The sequence below is a fragment of the Gavialis gangeticus genome, unplaced genomic scaffold (assembly GCF_001723915.1).
Source record: "Gavialis gangeticus isolate Ggan-Ray unplaced genomic scaffold, GavGan_comp1, whole genome shotgun sequence".
NCBI classification, from domain to species: Eukaryota; Metazoa; Chordata; order Crocodylia; family Gavialidae; genus Gavialis; species Gavialis gangeticus.
This window is the reverse complement of record NW_017729007.1, coordinates 12,073,162-12,088,384: the sequence shown is the minus strand read 5'-3', so window position 1 is coordinate 12,088,384 and position 15,223 is coordinate 12,073,162. Positions and strand designations below refer to the sequence as shown.

The 15,223-nt window shown below is 38.8% G+C and overlaps 1 protein-coding gene across 1 annotated transcript in view; it reads right to left on the bottom strand.

Annotated features, from left to right (window-relative positions):
* The window catches only part of TTLL8 (tubulin tyrosine ligase like 8), a 38,424-nt gene that overhangs the window by 18,739 nt on the left and 4,462 nt on the right, over positions 1-15,223 (bottom strand). Inside the window, exons 2-8 of the mRNA XM_019509250.1 lie at positions 12,300-12,391; positions 11,263-11,419; positions 8,131-8,174; positions 6,708-6,836; positions 4,831-4,945; positions 1,796-1,918; positions 545-731 (exon numbers count right to left, since the gene is read on the bottom strand). Coding sequence (XP_019364795.1) covers positions 545-731; positions 1,796-1,918; positions 4,831-4,945; positions 6,708-6,836; positions 8,131-8,174; positions 11,263-11,419; positions 12,300-12,391 — 847 coding nt within the window. The remainder of the gene's footprint in view (positions 1-544; positions 732-1,795; positions 1,919-4,830; positions 4,946-6,707; positions 6,837-8,130; positions 8,175-11,262; positions 11,420-12,299; positions 12,392-15,223) is intronic.

Below are 15,223 nucleotides of genomic sequence, written 5' to 3'. Positions count from 1 at the left end.
ATTAAAACAAAAGTTTCTATGAAAAGTGTAGGTTTCAATGTTTCAAGTGCAGGTTCATTTTTTGACAAAAATTTATTTTGCCAAGAGATTCCCCATGAGCTGTAACAAACTGTCCCATTTTTGAGCCTCATAAAAATTCCATGCTGCTTACATAAATACTTCCTGTAAGTCCTAATTTTCTCCTTCCCATTCTGAACTGTTGTGTAGAGTTGCTGTGCTACACTTTTGATTCCACTTGTTATAGTCTGAAGATTTGACCTTGTTTACAAAGTACAAGGAGTCATGGATGCGTAGAGTTGTAGGAGTAGAGATTACTATTTTTATTAAAATTAAGAGTTTGACAGATACTAATTATACAGTTAGTCATTTCCAACTTGAGTTTACATTTAGGACTGGACTGTGAGAGATTATTCATGTTGAAGCATTTCCTTCAGCTGGGGATCCTGGTCAGATATAGTATTATTCATGATGACTAATTGTATTATATCTAGCTGTTAATCAGGGCTTTGAAACAAAAGAGTTGACTCTTATAGTAAAAGCTTACTGAACCAGAGAGTAGTACTGTTCAACTAATTCATTCCATTCCTCCTCATTGAGTGTGGCAGAAGAGTTCACTGCTGTGTCGATGTCCTTGTGTTCCATTCGCCCAAGGTAGATCTCACATGCATTGCAAGCCATGTCTATTAGTTTTCCAGGAAGCTGCTTGACATTTTCATCAGAACACTCAGAACCTAAAAAATAAAATGTTTTTGACACTATCAGATAGGTATGTATACTTTTTGTGATCATACATATGATTAGAGGACCAAGTTTTCAACAACTTACAGGGAATCTCCTATTTGCAGCCTGTTTGAGTTTACTGAATGTGAAAAGCCAGTGTTTTTATCTGTTTTTCTTATGTTTTTCTTCAGTTTAGTCTGTATGCCCTAGAAGTTTTAGTAAGTAAGCATTTCTAGAATTCAACACCTCTGTCTACCTTTTATTAGCAGACATTCTTTCTTGTCTCAAGCTCCTCTGGGTTAGCTTCTGTAACAATGACCCTGCATCAGAAAGCAACTAAAGCTAGTCCCTACAGACTTAAGCACACCTGAGATGGCCTGACTTTTCAAATTCCTCACTCTAAGCCAAGATGAAAATCACTGTAGAGTACCCAACTCATATCTATGCCAAAAAGGCACAGCTGCCTGACATTTTTCTTATTTGGGAAAGTTCCCGAATACATACTTTGGATTAGGTTCATAGCTCCCTGCTTCTGTCCCTCTCCACCACTGAAAATGCCAGCCACAATTCCTGATCCACCCTCTGAACTTAAGAGCAAAGTATTGACTTTGAAGGGCCATCCACAAAAATCACTGTAAATGACTTTAACAGCAACCTAGTTTCAGGCATAAGCTCTTACGATATATTAAAATATGTATTTGCAAAAAACAAAAGGGGAATTACAAGCTCTTTTGAGCCTCAAAGATACAACGAAGCAATAGACAAAAAGTAAAAATTTTCAAATTATTCTGCACCCTTTAAATAAGGCTGACATACACTAGAGATGAAAATGCTTTAAATTTCTGTAGACAAATCATATCCATCACAAAACAACGTGTCAGAAATAAATGTTGCCATAACTATGGAAGCTGTTGCTTAAAAATAACTTTTGAACATTGATCACTATATTTATTGCAGTAAAAAGACAATGTTTGCCTCTGAAACATGCGCTAATTACAGATGTGCAAGCTACTCCTTGGCCCTTTTTCTGTACAACTAACTTTGTAGTGTTACTTTGCTGATATTTCAGAAATACCTTTCTTCTGACCTACATCTTCTTTACAACCTTTTTCTTTAGTCTTCTGTGTTTTTTTATTGCAGACATTAAAACTAACGACCCACTTTAATATGTTAGATGCTGCTGTATTCCTGTAGTCCTCTGAAATAAATGACATACTATTTTAGTTTGTGTTCCATTACACAGACAAACTGCTAACACTTGTTAGAAGGACACAATTGTCATAAGGACTATGTGAGAAACATTGCTTAGTACAAGTACTATCTGCTTTCCATTCTATATATCAGTCTTTTTTGCTAAAAGCAAAAAACCTAGTAGTCGCTTAAGAAAAGTGGTCTGTACTAGTTACAAGTTGGTAGCCCCCTCTTAGGTTGCAGTTGTAGAAGTTTATTTGCAGCTCTTGTGTAAGAAGGATGTTGATGCTGGATACAAAAAAGTCCGTTTGCTTTCTGTTACTAGATATGCCTAGTGGACATTGCAATGAGTTTAAAGAGACAGCAAAATGTGAGCAACAAAATATTTCTTAGTCCTATGGACGAAAAGTGGAAAATGGTTTCATCATGGTTGCCAACCCACAGAATGTTTCCAACACCATGAATCTGAAGGAATAGCAATGCCTACTGGTCAGCACTCTGAGGACACCATGGGATAGGTGACCACAGGGAACAAGAAAACACCCCTAAAGGTCAGAAAATCATTTGGGGGGGGGAAAAAGGGAAATAAGGGTAATAATGAGACAGGCCACAACTCCTTTAATAAATCCAAAGGAAGCCAAAAGAATGTCAGACCTCACCACCAAGGTGATCTACAAGCAGAACCAATGTGAGCAAGGAGTTCTAAGAAATGCAGTTTGTGTGACTAGAGTGCTCAGAAAGTTCAGCAAAGCTTTGAATAATTTCTAAGTTCTGGGCAGCGTATCTGACCTGAAGCAAACTCCAAAAAAAAATCTTTTGAAGTTCCTCTACCCAGCATGAATCAGTATGCATCCATCTGAAGCATCTCGTTAAAAAAAAGGGAAGAATTTACTTAGAAATGAAGCTTGAAAATCTGAAAATGCCATAAAAAATTGCTAATACTTTGTGGAGCTACACTTTTCTGCATATAGAATATATGCACAAATAAATATGTTTACAATGCATTCTTTAGCATGTAGCGCAATGTTATTATTTTAAAAGGATTGCCAGTAGACCTGAACAGAGGAGGAAATGTGTCTTTTGAAATATTAAATCCAATTAAAAGAGTCATTTTTCCAGACCACAATTCTTTTACTGTAAAAAGAACAGATAATATGCAAATTTTTGCTCATATTCTCCTTTGCACTGCAGCCACTTAACACTGCACCAGCAAAGCAAAGAAGATTTAATCTGATATATCTAGCCAAAGAAAATATACCCTAGCAGTGGAGGTGTTGGCAAGGATCTCAGACAACACTAGCTGGTGCTTCAGGCCATTGATGGTGAAGGTAACTTAAAGCAGAATTTGGGCCAAGGATGGAACTGGCAGCACAAACTGCAGCGCACAAAAACCATCTTGAACCCTTCTACCTCCTTGCAGCCATACTTCTTGGTCACAGGTAATTATCAAGATCCCTCTACTTTACATATACATTTATTTAAACTTTCTACTTAGCATTAATCCAACATAACATTTTTGTCACAACTTTAGCTTTCTACACTCTTGAGAATTAAATATTTCTTGAAATTTTTAACAGATTTGGTTTTGGCAACAGACAACCCTTTTCAACTTGTAGTCAAGTGACATAACATTTTTAGTGAAGCAAGGAAGATTAATACCTATAAAAAAAAAAAGAGTAGTTTTCCTGCTTTTTTTCAAAATAGCTCATAAACTGGACATGTCACTGACACTTCTATTCACATCATTAAAAGATTCCAGCATCATAATAAGAGATTTATACATGTGAACTCTATTATCAAAACCTCAGTTTAAAAATAAAAATAAGGAAATAATTTCATCCTATAGAAATATTTATGTCTTTAGGCCAGAACTCCTCTGCTTTGTAAATCATGTCTTATTTGCTAAAATTTGATAAATGGATGATTAATCTATTCCACGTTTCTGAAAGACCCAGAGAATAAATTAAGTATTTTAAAGGTGAACATCTTCACATCCATTTTTTTACAGTGTATTCAGTTACTAACAATGTGCCAGGGCCCTGTGCAGTTCCTCAGTGTTGCTGTTCTAGAGTGTCATGCAAAAATCTGGTACAGGACATATTGCTGGTAAGAAATTGCTGCTTTTACCAAGTGTTACTGCCAATGAATATCAGATGTATCCAGTAACTGTGAGATTGGATTTATCCCCGTGTACCTGTGATCAGGACAGATTTAGTTAGTGCATATTTTTGAATGGGGGCTTCCCAGGAAGTTGGGTGGGGTAATTTGGTTGTATGGACTTAACACTGAAGGGTCCTCACTGCTCCAGCACTACATTTTAGAAATACTTTTATGTTTAAGTTCAGTAGGGCTATTGGAAGGTTTCAAGTGATAGGTGCAGCAGGGTTGTGATCTACGTAGGCCAGGCGTGAGCCAAGTATGGCCCACGGGCCGGATCCGACTCACGTGGGGACTTGGTCTCTTGGTCCTACCTAACCCAGGCGCCGTTTGGTCCATGGTGCATCCTGCCACCCCTGGATGTGCAGTGGGGCTGGGGTGGATCCACAGCTGGACTCCACTTCCAAGCAGCCCAGGTGGTGGCGCCTCCTTCTGGCTGCCACTACCACTGGCCCCAGCCCCATGGATACTAGCAGAGACCCACGCACACAACCCAGGCCCTGGCCCAGCACATCCCACACCCACCCCGGACCCACCCCAACCAGAGCAGACCAGCTCCAGACCAGCCAAAGCCCACGTGCACAGCCCGGGACCCGGGCTCTGGGCTGTTATTGGGTAGGGAGAGGGTGCCTGCTACAGCTCCCCAAAACTCCGTATGTGGTCCGCAGGCCCAAATAATTGCCCACCCCGATCTAAGCCAAAGTGCTCAGCATCTTCCTTAACCAAGTTTTAAGACTTAACACTGAGACTCATGTGACTTACCTATAAAATCCTGTTTCTCAACATCCATGCAAATACCATAACAGCGAGGGAAGAAGGTATTTGGATTAGCTTGCACGTACCATGGCAAGTTTCTTAGATTCAAACAAAGCCCAATCTTAAGGAAAATAATAAACATATTAAACTGCATGTAAACTTGGTTTGCTATTTCCCTCCCACACACATAATGAGAATAAACAAGATTATCTCAACCTCCACTAAAATTTATGTATAAATTCTTTCAATGTATAAAGAATGTAATTCTATTAACCTAGGGCTTAACTGTTCCCCCAAACACCTTATAACACACAACACTGACAACCATGCATCATTACTCAGCATAATAAACAGGCTGCCCACTATATTACACGTATAAGGATATTGGCATCTCACCCTCCTAATTACATTCCCTACTCAGTAATCCCTTCTCTCAAATCCAGCAAAACATGCCTAATCTGGACATGTGCAAGCATCTTGCTGAGTTGGGGGATTAATGCCTGGATGGAAAGTTGAGCTCTGCAATGTGACAGTGAGGTTAAAAATAATTTAGCCGTGGTGGACCAAGGGGGTAAGTTTTGTAACTCAGGATATCTGCTTTCAACTTTCTTCAAATGGAGCAAGGCAGGACCAGCAAAAGCACCTTAGCTACCTGTATGACTGGTAAAAATCGCACAAGGTGGGAGACAGCCTTTCATAAGCCAGTTAGGGCTTTAATAGTTGAAGCCAGCCCCTGAAAGACTACCTCTCCCAATCTGTTTTTCCCTTCCTCTTGTTTCATTGATTCCTCCTGCTGTTGTTAGATGATCAGCTCTTTCTATATAACAATTATGAAGTCTTTATTCGCTATCCTTCTGCGACTACCTTCATCAGGGTTGTTCACACCAGTGAAGCTGACCCTGAATTTTGACAATAATTCCAAATTAGGGACCTAAAACTTCATTGTATTTAATCAAGTACATAGCCTTTGGAAAAGCTGGTCAGGGTCTCTTTTGAGGGGATTCCAAGAATGAGTTAATTAATTGAGAAATTATTACAATAAGACTGATGTGGAATAATGAATCTATATGCAAGTTAAATTGAAATATTGCTGTATTTTCTCACATACAACATGCACCTTTTCCCTCAAAATCAGCCCCCCCAAATTGGGGTGCATGGTTTAAGTGAGGAAGCTGTTTTCTTCACCAAAAACGAAATATTCTACCTTCCAAAAACAAGGTGCATGTTTTATTTGGGGAAATGTTGTATCACAGAAAATACAGCAATAAACAAAAAGGTGCCATACTTCTCTTAAAAAGTATTGTTGCCACTGGCAAAAAAAAAAAAAAAAATCGCATAAACAAACAAGTAGTTGCTAATAGCTAGCTTCCCTTCAATACCATATCACCCAACTCATGTCAGTCCATGGCTAAAGCTGTCAGTATTATACCATGTGTTTAGCAAACAGCTTGCTTGAGCCCTGATCCTGCAGTTGGATCTATAAAAGCAGAGAGTCATGAATATCACAAGGAGCCCAAATTAAGTCAATGGGGCTCCATGAAAATACTCACTGAAAGACTGGGACCTCGTATGATTTAGAGCTGAGTATATTGATATTTCTCCTTTGCAAAATCTGGCATCTCCCTCTGGTTATATATTGCTAATACTAGAGAAAAATTAAACTTTTGTGCATAACCAAGAATGAATCTGGTTCCACATATGTAAAGCCTTTAGCTTTAACTTCCTATGTCAAGAAATAAATGAAAACAAATTTAATCGATTTAAACTATTGCTCATGTACCAGTTTATCTTATACTCTGTTTACTAAATTGAATACAAGTACCGTTCCTAGGGTACATTGTGGGGAACAGACTAAGGGCAAGTCAGGTTAACAACATACTTACTTTAGTTGTAAAAGAGCCAGTTCTTGCATAATGATTCAGCATCTGATCAAAATGTAAGTCACGGTAATTAACAGCATCCTTTTTTATAGTCCAAAAAAAGGACGGCTCTTCATTTCTTACCAACCTAGACTAGCACAAAAAAAGAATCTATATTATAATTCTACAGATTTAAGTCCAAGGAACCCTTTATCAATACGTCCAGTAGCAAACAATCGTCTTCAATTAATCAAAATGATAACCAGGATTTATATTTGTTTAGTGGACAAAGGAAGCTAGGAGATGAGGCACCTATGACAATTTAGCATTAGGAGAATATGTACAGTCACAGTCATATTATAATATAATATACAATACAGTCATATTAACTCTATCTGTTGTATATAGCACATCCAAAGTGAATTTCTAAGAGTAAGGAGGGTCAATTTAAATGCACATGCTGACACACTCCACTTCCTACAGTGTAGTTGAGATTTCAAGGCTCTAGGACTGCATATAGCTCAAAAATATTTTTTGAGAAATTCCCAGCTCCCCCCACACCTCTGCTCCCCAAAATAGTAAAAAATGTTTTCTTTGAATGCTCCCTATTCTCCACTCAAACTCCGTTTTTTTGTTGGGCCATTCTGACTGTCTTTGCGGATTTGTTCAGAGTAGTAGAATCACTGATAATTTGATCATCCATTCACTCACAGACCTTCTCAGAGTTGCTGTAGTGATTTACATCCTTGTGTTCCAGCACTGTTTGAGTAGTGAGAGACATATGAGAACTGGCCAAAATAACTTGATGAAGTTTTGATATGAGAAAGCAGTGAACAACCATATAACCCACAATGTATGTAATTTTCTTTATTGTAGAATGTCAGTCAATTAACTTTAGGGAGCAATAAATGACAAACTAAATAAGAAAGAATACCAAAAAAGCACAGAGACTATCCTCCCATTGTCTTCCCCTGCAATCAGTGGAAAGAGTTCAATGAGTATGCAGTTGGATCAAGGCCATGTGGTTCCCTTAATCATGATGACAATTTACTGTGTAAATGCCTGTTAAATGAGTAGTTGGTAAGTCAGTGAAGCAAATTCCCTGAATGGAAAGTGCACTGTTAACTGTATGTACAATTAAGTCAATAGCAACTGTATATACATCCGGCAGGCACTGAATATTAGTTTGCTGGACCACAAAATATATTAAGGGGACAAATTCTTCCTAATATATGTGCACATTAATTCACTATTGATTTGCTATCCACCAAGCAAATTCCTGTCTTATAAATCTCCACTATTTTCAGCATAATTTGTCCCTTTGTGGTTGCATGGCAGAAATAAGCTAACTGAATGGAACAAAACAAAACAATGTTATCGTAATTAAGACTTATTCTTATAACTAAGATATATTCCAAGAAGAAAGGCAACGTGTATGTCAACCTACCATTATATCATGAACATCATCTGACTTCTCAAAGCAGGACACTTCTTCATGCAAGACATTTCTTTTGCCTTTAGAAAACATATAACAATATGAGATATATAGGTATATACTGTTTTAAAGGAAGATTTGAGCAGCCACACAAGATGGGCTCATTATAGAGAGAGCTAGAAATAGGCGAGATGTCCAGTCTTCCTCTTGGATTTTGAGAAACAAACTACATGCTCCATAGAAGATGCTCCATATTTATTTTATCTCCTTGATTAGTACATTAGTACCATCAAGTATTTTTTTAACAAATTACAAAAAAAATACATTAAAGGAGCATTAAAGTTTCAGAGCTAAGCTTCCAAAATCTGGGAGATGTCAGAATGAACACTGCTTGTACAACCTGAATTTGGCTACTTTGACGTATACATCATGATACTATTTTTAACTACATGACCATATACTGTATTTTCCACATGACCCATGCTTCATTTAGTGCACCAGAGTAGACTGTGCTTCATTCACTGAATGGGTAGTTGTTCAATATCTTTGTTTTAACTTCATTGTTAAAAGTTGTTCCATACTTTATTTACTGCACATTATTAGAGCACTAGTCTGACAATGTAATTGTTCATTTCCTTATGGACTTATGACCTTTACCCCTACAGTATCCGAGTGTCTTACAGGCATGAATTTATTTTCACAACAACCCTATAAGATGAGGGAAGGTGCTATTTCCATTTTATTGATGGGGGGAACTGGGACACGAAGAATTTAAGTCATAAATGTTCAGTAATATGGAATGCCCAATTTGAATTGCCTAGGACCTGATTTTTCAGAATACATTTTGTTCTTCAACCCCAGCTCCTGTTACCTTCAGCTTGCAGATCAGGGTACTAAACACTTTCTACAAATCAGACCATGCAACTCTTAAATTGGGAACCCAGAAAATAAGGAAGGCACAGAGTTAATGGCCACCTGTGAAAAATCTGGCTTAAGTGACTTGCTTCATGTCACAAAAGCAAGGTTTGCTTCCCTGAAGAAATGGATTTTTTCAGTGCCCTTAACTCTGAGACCATCTTTTTTCTTTCTTCAATTCCCTGCCTTATTCACTACCCACATTCAAAAATCTGTAACAGAGGTAGATATCAATGAGGCAAGGCTTTTTAGTGATACCTTTAACTGGATCAACTGTATAGTTGGAAGACCTGAAGTACAAGCTTTCTGGCATCAAGTGACCTAAGGATGAGCACTTAAAACTTGTCAAACAACTCTCTCAACTACAAAAGTTGCCTTGCCTCAAACATTTCCTGGACTAACCCCCGAGACCGCCTGCCAGCCAGGGCTGCTCCAACCCAGCTCAAACTGCTGCAGTCCCAAGCATACATGTAGATGTGCTGAAGTCCCAAGCATGCAGCAGTCTTGTGCTGCAGTCCCAAGCATACATGGCACTCATGAGCAATAAACTCCAGCACAATATGCACAAGAGTTTGTTGCTTTGCATTAATATGCACATATGGAGGTGCCTAAAAGTGGCTAAATTATTTTACCTAAACCTTTCTGAAAGTTCAGTCTCAGGCAGATGCTGGTCGTGAAAAATTCCAGCCCAAGTTATTAGTTTGGCAAAATGACCAGAAACAGGGCCTTGCTAAGTTTGGCCAACATAACCAATAAAATAGGTACAAGCAGTGCCACTTATAGTCTTCAGTGCTGGGGATCATTTGTGTACATCCACTGCCCAAGGCTGAATCACCATGAGATATTACTGTTAAAGTCGTGCCGTCTGTTGGCTAGAGCAATAGACAGACTTCTAATTTGTTATTCTCAACTATATCTTTGATCTTGAGGTTACTTCGATTATTAACTGTCCACTAAAAGCTGTTGACACCTACCTCTAAAACAGCTAATATTGGAAATTGTTGGAGATAGGACACCTTAGCAGATACACCATAGGTTATGCTCAAGTGATGTAATGTCTATGCTCTTGTCACCTTGTAAAATTGCATAATCTCTTTCTACCTCTGTCTCCCCATTTGAAAAATGGGGAACATTATACTGAACTTCCTCCAACATTGTTACTAGATTTAATATATTAGTATTTGCAAACAACTTTAAAATCCTTAGATGAAACTTAGCACATATACAAAATACTATTATTACTTTCAGCAGAACAAGGGATAAGTGATAACTTAATGGGACAATCCATGTAATGTATATGCTGCCTCTGTATAACTTCTTAAATTAAATTAAAACTACATCTAGTTACTTAAATAATCTAATTTCCTCAAAACTAGGAAACAAAGTAAGTGCAAGTACAATTATAGCAATGATTCAAGAAGGGCATGGCTGACACAAATAAGAAGAGGAATGCCTTGACAATATAAATTTCAAAGTGCAGGAAAGGATGTTGTATCCATGACAACAAAAGTTCCTGAGGCTAGAAGTATGGCACTCTTCATTTCTTCTGCTCCAGAAAAATATACTTCTTTCCTGCATTTCCATGCAATTAGGATGAACTCCCCTCATGGCACAAAATGTCATTCTTGACTTGTCTGCTTTACCCTTTTTCTAATCAAAAAAGTACACTGAACTGTTGCACTTTTATCACCCCTCAGTGACGACAGATGAAATATATTCAGATTCCAGCGAAAATGTGTGTTTCTGAACTGTCAGATTAGCCAACTCAGTCTATGAACGGTGAGTCTGGAGGCACTCTATTTGGCTTTAGCCCCAATAATACAGATTCTGTAGATCAAATTCTGCCTTCAGTTATGCCTTGACATGGATGGGAAACCCCAACAAAGAGCTATAGTTCAGGAGGGTACAGAGAAGTGAAAGAATTGGAGAGAAGTGAAGGATTCTGAGTAGGTAGGTCTAAATTTAGAAGGGTTTTCCCTTCGTGGTGCTTTCCAACCTCTTTTGTCCTTCTGTAAATTAGTGCATATGTCAGTTTTTGTGAGGAGAACAAAGCATCCAAATCTCCCCTGTGGGGAAAAAGGTGTTCAAAGCAGCAGATATTGAAAGCAGCATTAATGTCTTGCTCCTGGATATCTGAGCAAATAAGAAAAAAAATCCAAACAGGATAAAACATCTGACATAAAATTATTTACTCATCATGTTGAAAAAGAAGCGATTGAGATACGCTACCATTCTTTCTGTCACCTTCGTCATCAGCATCATAAGTGTCAGCCTTATTGTCCTGTAAATCACTCTTGAGGGGAAGTTTTTTCTCCACCCATCCTTTTTTCCTTAAACTTGCCCGAATTACTGGATAGGGTCCACAAATGGCAAAAATTTTCTTTTCCTGAAATTGCAGACAAAATATTCTAAATGAAAATCATGAAGTTTTAAATGAAAATCAGTGTGGGTTGTCTTTTACATATAAGGTCTACACCAGAGATGATGGTGATGGCTTTGCAGCTGTAAGTGTCATATTTTGGAAATAAGAGTGGAAACACGAAAGTCGTATCCATGATACATCTGTGAGCTAAAAGCTCTCTACTGACACATGGGAACAACTGATAGTCTACTGACTGTCAGTAGACAGAAGCACAATACTTGCCCTGAAGGCAGTCTTACCAAGTATTTCCCAGTACGAGAAAACAGGCTTTTTCCAATAAAAAGGGGCTGGTTAGCACAGTGGAAACATAAGCTAGTTGTCATTTTGGGAAAGCCAAAGTAACAGTGAACTCCAAATTAACAAATGACACCATGTATATGTATACATCTAAATAAATACAACATAGATTTTTAAGAGACAACAATCATCTGCTTTTCTAAGCGTTAGATAATTTGGTCCATTCATTCTCCTGCTCATTTATTCTTCTCTTCCAGTCACAGAATTCAGAATAGCTGGTAGTCACCAGTTAGATAAGTTCCAGTATAAAAGTAAATGCATTACAGTTCAGCATAAGAAGAACAAGTTCACAAGCTCTGAAGAACATGTTCACATGCTAGTACAATTTCCATCTGCACTATAGCCTTGGATAGACTAAAAAGATAGTTTTAAATATACTAATAGTAGTAAACACAATTTTAGCCATAACTTAGCAGTTATTTACGCTTGTAAAAACATCTTGGTTAATGGTAGCCAATCTGAAAACACAGTTCTAAACAAAACAAGTGTTGGAATTGGTGTGAACTGGATAAACAAATCACTAAAAACTACAGTTAAACATATATACCCTGATTGCCTTTTCTGCTAAAAATCTTGTCAGCTTATATTTGTCCAGTTTGGGGGAAAAAGACAACTCTTCTGAACACCCCTTCTTTAGCTCTATAAAAGAGAAAAAGAAAAACAACATAACCATTTTGCAACATAAAATGCAATCAAGAACCTAATCTAAAGACCATATCATGAAAGCTGAACTGCCCTAATGCTGAAAGTAAAATGAGCACCATGTGAGCACACAGACATGTCCATGAAGCTTGGTTTGCAGCAGCCGGACCTAAAAGGACAATAGAACTGAGCACCAAATCTCATTCAATATGAGTAACACTAGCAATTGCCAAGAGAGGGACCTAACTGCACCTCCAAGTGCTAAAAACCATGATAGGTATGGGTATATAAGAAGTTTTCAGCCTCCACCTCTCTAATTGCTAGCATTATTCATTTGTTTTGCATTACATTTTCAAAAAGGCAGCAAGCTTGTTAGAATAGTTACCACAGCAAAATGATTCTCATCCAGGGTGCCAAGGACACCTGGGGTGCCACAAAATCCTTTCAACACTGCCATACACTGTTCGGTGTCCAAATATAACTCACAAGGTAAACCCAGAGATTTCAAATAGGAATTCATAGCGTTAAAAACATTCTGACCTGTTGTGGTCCTTCTGAGTTCTTTGCAACAGAAAAATTGTTCTAGTGTTTTTTCTGTGGTCAAAAATCATATGAAAACTAGAATCTGACATTTTCCAAGGGATGCCTCAAGTCTAGAAAGGGGTGTTTTGTAGAGCCCTGCAAAATTTCAGAGGGGTGAGTTTCAAAGCTGTTTCAACACATTTTCAGCTTGAAACAGCGAAATCAAAATGAAACAAAAGGCTTCGAAACAGCTTTGAAATGAAATTAGGGTTTTGAAAGTTTTGAACTGTTCTGAGTTTTAAAGCTGGGTTTACCTGGCTTCACTGCCAGTCCCAGGTGGCAGCAGCAGCCTCCTCTCATCCAGTGCACAGATCTGGGGGCCTGCCTGCCCCGTAGGGGCTGCAGGGCTGTGCTACACTCCTCCTAGGGATGCAGGCCCCCCAATCTGAGCACCAGATGAGAAGAGGCAGCCGCTGCTGCCTGGGATCAGTGCCGGGTGCAGCCTGTACTCATTGCCAGGAAAATTGCTGCTGCCGCTGGCCCCAGGCAGTGGTGGCAGCCTTCTGTTATCCGGTGTGCAGATCTGGGGGTCAGCACCCCTGGAGGGAGTCCAGCACAGCCCCACAGCCCTCCCAAGGGTGTGGGCCCCTGGATCTGCGCACCAGATGAGAGAAGGCTGCTGCTGCCGCTCCTACCTGGGACCAGTGGCAGCAGCAATCTTCCCCAGTGCTGGGCATGGGCTGTGCCCAGCGCCGGTCCCAGATGGCAGCGGCAGCCTCCTCTCATCCCACATGCAGATCCAGAGGCCTGCACCCTCAAGAGGAGTCTGACACAGCCCCACAACCCTCCTGCTCTGGGGCCTCAGATCTGCACTCGGGATGTGTCACGCGTTTTGCTTTGAACAGTTTGAGGTGCAGTTTCCCGGAAACCTCTAAACCTATCTCCTGGAAACTTGGCAGACTTCATGCCCTCAGAAGGGCCTACCATCCCTGCAAACTGCATTCAAATCAGGCAAGAAATAACAAAGTGTTAGACATTTTCATGATTCCCCATTATAACCTATGGGTGAAACATCAAAACACATTAAAACATGATGAAACAGTGAAACAGTTTTGACTAAACAAAACGGAATAGTGCTTCGAAATGAAATGAAATGATGAAAATACACTGTCCCTTTGAAATGGCAAAATGGAAGTCAAAATTAAATGGTGCTGTTTAGACTCAAGACGTGAGTCTATGCGAAAAGGGTTGAGAACCACTCCCATAGCATAATCCCATTTTATTAATTTAATTAATGTGGCGAATCCCAGTGTAATCCACTGATCTCAGCAGGATTTCTCATGTTTAGGAAAATGAATAAGGTTATGGTTCGTGCTTACTGTCCTGGTAAACATTCATTAAGAAAGTGCTATATTTACAAAGAGAGATTAAATAATATAAATACACACATTATTTATCATAAAAAACTCAGTTTCTGCAAATTGTCTTCCAGCTGGAACATGGTGTGCTTTAAAGATTATAAAACCATTTTTTTGTATTTTACAAACATGGATTATGAAACACAAGAGAGAGACTTAAAAATCACAACTCTGTGATGGTTTCCAGAAAAGGAAGTAACCCTCTCACATTTTAGTAAAATCTCACCGACTTTAGTGGGACCAAAAGTTTAACCATCAATTTATCATGCTCCAGATTTAAGGTCTGCATTATATCCAGTCCTTTTCTATACATTTCTAGAAAATAAGTCCCCTCTTTCTCCTCCAGGACTGTTAGACTGTCATGGCAAGATACTCCTGAATGCTGCTACAGTTTTACTGTAAGACTACACACTTTGAATATCTGAGAAGTTAAAATCTCTCTCAACGGTTGTATAACTATCTATTAGCATCTTAGTGATGGTTATATAACCATAATGGTTATATCATTAAGATGCTAATTAGAAGGTGAATGGTTTTAATCTCCCACAAAGTGAAATAAATCATCCTCAAATGTGCTGCTTGAGAAACCTTTCTGGATCATGGAATATAATGTGCATATACTTAGAAAGCACCACACACACTGTTTCCAGAGTTCTAAAATAATATCAGAATGCAGCAGCACAGTGTGGATGTAGGATTCATGTCATGAATGAAATGAATACAGTTCTCAGGCGTTAATTTCCCAACTTTCACACATTTGAGGGTTGGACAAGATATCTATAGCAATTATGACTAGGGACCAACCTAAATCATGGCAGAAATGCACTACACAGCAGTCCCTTTAATCTTTCACTTTTTGCCACACACCCTCCCCCACCCCCACCCCCAC